The 4,543-nt window shown below is 56.4% G+C and overlaps 1 protein-coding gene across 1 annotated transcript in view; it reads left to right on the top strand.

Moving 5' to 3' along the window:
* Window positions 1-2,446, top strand: part of SOX7 (SRY (sex determining region Y)-box 7) — a 5,798-nt gene extending 3,352 nt beyond the window's left edge. Inside the window, exons 2-3 of the mRNA XM_010583204.1 lie at window positions 693-778; window positions 1,550-2,446. Of these exons, the coding sequence (XP_010581506.1) occupies window positions 693-778; window positions 1,550-2,446 (983 nt within the window). The remainder of the gene's footprint in view (window positions 1-692; window positions 779-1,549) is intronic.
* Window positions 2,447-4,543: the final 2,097 nt, after the last annotated feature.

The raw sequence follows: 4,543 nt of genomic DNA on the forward strand, positions 1-4,543 counted from the left end.
GGGGGTGTCCGTGCACCCCGGGGTGGGCACCCATGTACCCACCCAACCATCCCTGGGGGTGGAAGCCCTGTCTGGATCCAGCACCCGGGGCTGGGCACCCATGCACCCACCCAGGCATCCCACGGGGTGCAAATCCTGTCTGGATCCAGTACCCCAGGGTGGGCACCCATGCACCCATCCCATGGGGTGCAAACCCTGTCCGGATCCAGTACCCCAGGGTGGGCACCCATGCACCCATCCGCAATCCCTGGGGGTGCAAACCCTGTCCGGACGGGAACCCATGCACCCTCCCTGCTGCTCCACAGGGTGTAAGCCCTGCCTGGGTCCAGGGTGCTGGGGTAACAACCACTGGGGTGCCTTGTGGGGTGCAAAGCCTGGTGGTGTCCCCCACCCCAGGGGACAGACACCCATGCACACACCCTGTCGCCCCTTGGGTGTAAAACCTGTGCCGGGGACCCCCCAATGCAGTGCAAGGAGGGACCCCCAAATTTTCCTGGCCTGTCTTTGCTGTCCCACTTTGTCCCCGACCTCACTAGCCCACCCCAATATTGCATGCCCGGGGGTGGTGGGGTGGTCTTTCTGCTGTTTCTTTCTGGGGATCACAACCCATTTTGAATATACATTTTTTTCCCCCCCCCCCATCCACTATTTCCCCCATCTCCCAATCCCCATTTTTTATGTGAAACTGAGAGGGCAAACAGAAATAACCAGTCCAGACAGCCTGAGAAAGAGCTGCCCAAATTGCAACACAGCTTTGCTGTCCAGCCTCTTACCCAAAGTTTGTGTTTCCCTGGACAGTTTTGCGGTGTTTTCTTTGGTGGTTTGGGTTTTCTCCTCGCCGCTTTGCCGTGCAGCATCTCAGCTTATTAGTGTTATTTCTGCTGTCTCTTTGGCAATGGGAAGGCACCGAACGCTTTGATCTGTATCCTCATTTCTCCCCCTACCCTGAGGCACAGCCTGGGGTAGCCTCACGGTGGGATACGACCCCCCAGCCCCGGTGCTGCTTCTCTGTCCTGGATCTTGGGGACATTTTAGGTATCTCAAACAAGGAGCAGCGAGGTCACGGCACCCAGGTCTCCGTACGCCCTAGTCCCGGCAGGGTACAGGCTGGGATTCATCCAGGGACGCCACGTCCTGACCCCCTGCTCAGCCGGGCATGGCTTCCATCGTCCCTGCTCAGCAAACGGGCTTTCTGTCCCAGAGAGGCACGGCAAGATCAGGCCATGGAGCCGGGGGAGTTTCTTTGCTCTGATTTATTTGCAGTTGGGGCTCAGCTAACCCTGAACCCTCCCTGTTGGGAGATTTGGGACAGGGGGGGAGTTGGTGGACCTAACGGTGGCTTCGACAGCCTCCTTCTTCGCCCTCCCGCTGCCGTCCTGTCCTCCTGCGGGTTTTGCAGGCTGCGTCCTCCACGTCCACCAGTTCGGATATTGGGAGCTTGCCCTTGGGTTGTGTGCCTGCAAGCTTTGGGAGGCAGCCCCCTTTCCCCCCCACCACGATACGGCCGCCACGGGCGCTCAGGGGAGTTTCGTTCTCCGTTTCAGGCAAGTCCTGGAAGGCTCTGAGCCTCTCGCAGAAGCGTCCCTACGTGGAGGAGGCCGAGCGGCTGCGGGTGAAGCACATGCAAGATTACCCCAACTACAAATACCGGCCCCGGCGGAAGAAACAGGTCAAGCGGATCTGCAAGCGGGTGGACCCGGGTTTTTTGCTGGGCAGCCTGACGCGGGACCAAAACGCAGTGCCGGAGAAGCGGACCTGCGGCCGGGCAGGGGGGGAGAAAGAGGGGTCGGGTGAGTACCCCCCTCGCCCGGGGCTGCCGGCCGTTCGGGGATACCGGGAGGCTCCGGGCAGCGGCAGCAGCACCAGCGTGGACACCTACCCCTACGGGCTGCCCACCCCGCCGGAGATGTCTCCGCTGGACGCCATAGACCCCGAGCAGAGCTTCTTCTCCTCGCCCTGCCCCGACGAGCATCACCGCTCCCACCTCACCGGAGCCACCTACTCTCCGGAGTACGCGGGCAGCTCCATCCCGTGCAACCACCACCCTCTCAGCCCCATGCCGCAGCCGGCCACCTGCATGATCCCCCCGGCCTCCGGCTGCCCTCCCCTTCCTCCTCCTCCTCCTCCTCCCAGCTACTACACACCCGCCTTCCCCTCCCTGCACCCCCCTAGCCTCCATGCCCACCTGGGCCAGCTCTCCCCACCACCCGACCACCACAGCTTTGACACCTTGGACCAGCTGAGCCAAGCCGAGCTCCTGGGGGAGATGGACCGCAATGAGTTCGACCAGTATCTCAACAACCCCGGCCACGGCGACCACCATGGTGGGGTCTTGGTCAACGGACACGTCTCGACGTCTGGCAGCTCCCACGCCTCCGAGACCAGCCTCATCTCCGTCCTCGCCGATGCCACGGCCACCTACTACAATAACTACAGCGTCTCCTAGAACCTCGGCCGGGGCCGCCTGGACCGGCCGAGGAAGGACCTGACACAGTATTACGAGGCGTTGCTCCCCGGGGACATCGCTCAACGCCCCTCAGGGTGACCGAGTCCGAACCACGAGGGCCGTGGAATCTCCTCGGTGGCGTAGGTAAAGGATTTTGGTCGTCGGCTCACCAGTGGTGCAAAGCCTCCGGTACCCTGCTTCCAACAGGGCTGGGGGGGGGGATTTCCCAACGCCAAAGCCCTTTGGCCAAGTCCCTCTTCCAAAGCAGAGATGTTCCTGGGAGGACGGGGAGGCTGCCCCCCCATTTCGGGGCACCCCCAGCTCTGCTTTGGAGTCGGGAGGGCGGCAGCATCCCGCAAACAGCAGGTCTGAAGTCCCCACAAGGTCAAAACCTCCTGGAAATGGAAAAGGCAGGGATGGGGTGGGGGGGAAAGGGAAGATTTTGGGAAAGGGACGCACGGTCTGCAAGCGTGCTTTGCCCTGCTCTTGGCTCCTGGCGTCGGTGTCGCTGCGGCCAACCTGACCCGCCTGGTTGAACCCCCCATCCCCCTGCTCCCAAACCACGAGCTGGGGTCTTCATCCCTCGGGACATGCCGAGGGGACAGATGGGACACCAGGGATGCTGCCGGGCTGGCCCCAGGGATGGAAGGGCTGGGGGGGGGGGCTGCAAGGGGGGCAGCCAGCCCTGAGGGCGCTCAGCCTCTGTGTTCCCGAGGAGGGTAAGATCTAGGAAGGCAGGATCCGGCCAGCATCCACCCCCGCCACGGCTTTCCCTTGGTCTTCCAGCAAAAAAGCTCCCGAAGGAGGGGCGGCGTGAGCTGCCCTCCCCGCCGGGCTGGGAATGGGTCCTGGGATGAGCGTTTTGGCAAAGAGGTGATGATGTAGCAGACAGGTTTTTTTATCAAATATCCTTTGAAGTCGAATGCTTCACGTTTCGAGCCGCAGTGCCCAATGCCTCTTCTAACTCCGGCATATTATTGCTTGTAATAAAGCTGTACATTGATTTATTCCTTCCATTATTCCTCCCCTCGGATTTTGTATTGCTCGAGTTCTCTTCCTTTTCATAAAGATGAAGCTTTATTTTAAATCAGTTATATGACATGATTAATCTTAGTGTTTACTGTATGGCACTTGGTAATGATTAGTTAGTAGCGTGGCTATGATTTTCTGGTTTCAGTCCCAAACATATATTAATAATAATTGCAAATAATACTTAAAAAAACCCACAACTTCACAGGTTTTTAAGCTAATACATTCCATCTTTTTTGTGTGACTCTATGCATTTTGAATGAGTGTAGATATGAGTTTGCATAAAATATTTAATTTAAATAAATATGTTTTTATACGATGATTGTTTTATGATTTAAATTGCTGTAGCTATTGACAAAGTTTTCAAAACAGAAACATTTCCTGTGCGAGTGCTATTTTTTTAAAATTTTTTTTTTTATATTTTCAGCCAAACTTTTCTACTTCCATTTTTTTTAAATAAAAAAGATCTGTGGTTATCTTTACAAATTGTGGATTACTTTTTAACAAACCGACTCGAGGCACGCATACCTTCACTTTTCATGGTGTGTCTTTAGGGGCAGCAAGTCACTTTGATGGCTTTGATCTTGCTTTTGCCATCTCATGAATATGGCCTTTTAACACCAGGTCCTATGTAGATATTACGGTGAAGTTAAGGCAGAGCTTTGCCGTTGGTGTGTTGGTGAGCACAAACGCTGTTGCCTATTTACGGAGCAAGTGCCAGTGCCTGGAGCATGGGTTTTGTTCACGTTTAAGGCTGTCTTTCACAGTTCGTGCTGATGCACCATTTAAGATGCTCCACAGCATGAGGGCCACGTAAATGGTCCTTGGTGCAAATGCGGATCAAGGCAGTGAGGCCTGAGAAATGGAGTGTGGGTCAAATTTGGGGAGCTGTGTCAAGGGTGCTCTTGTAGGTGGATGTTGAGTGGTGGCCTTCAGGCATCACTAGCAAAGAGAAAAGCTTAGTCCTTCTCGTGGTCCGTGGACCAACATCACAGCCTACTCTTGCCAGACATGAAATTAGGCTGTGTCCCTGCGGTCCGTGAGGTTAAGCCATGCACCCCCTCCAAA

Source organism: Haliaeetus leucocephalus, unplaced genomic scaffold (genome assembly GCF_000737465.1).
Source record: "Haliaeetus leucocephalus isolate CR32 unplaced genomic scaffold, Haliaeetus_leucocephalus-4.0 Scaffold871, whole genome shotgun sequence".
NCBI classification, from domain to species: domain Eukaryota; kingdom Metazoa; phylum Chordata; class Aves; order Accipitriformes; family Accipitridae; genus Haliaeetus; species Haliaeetus leucocephalus.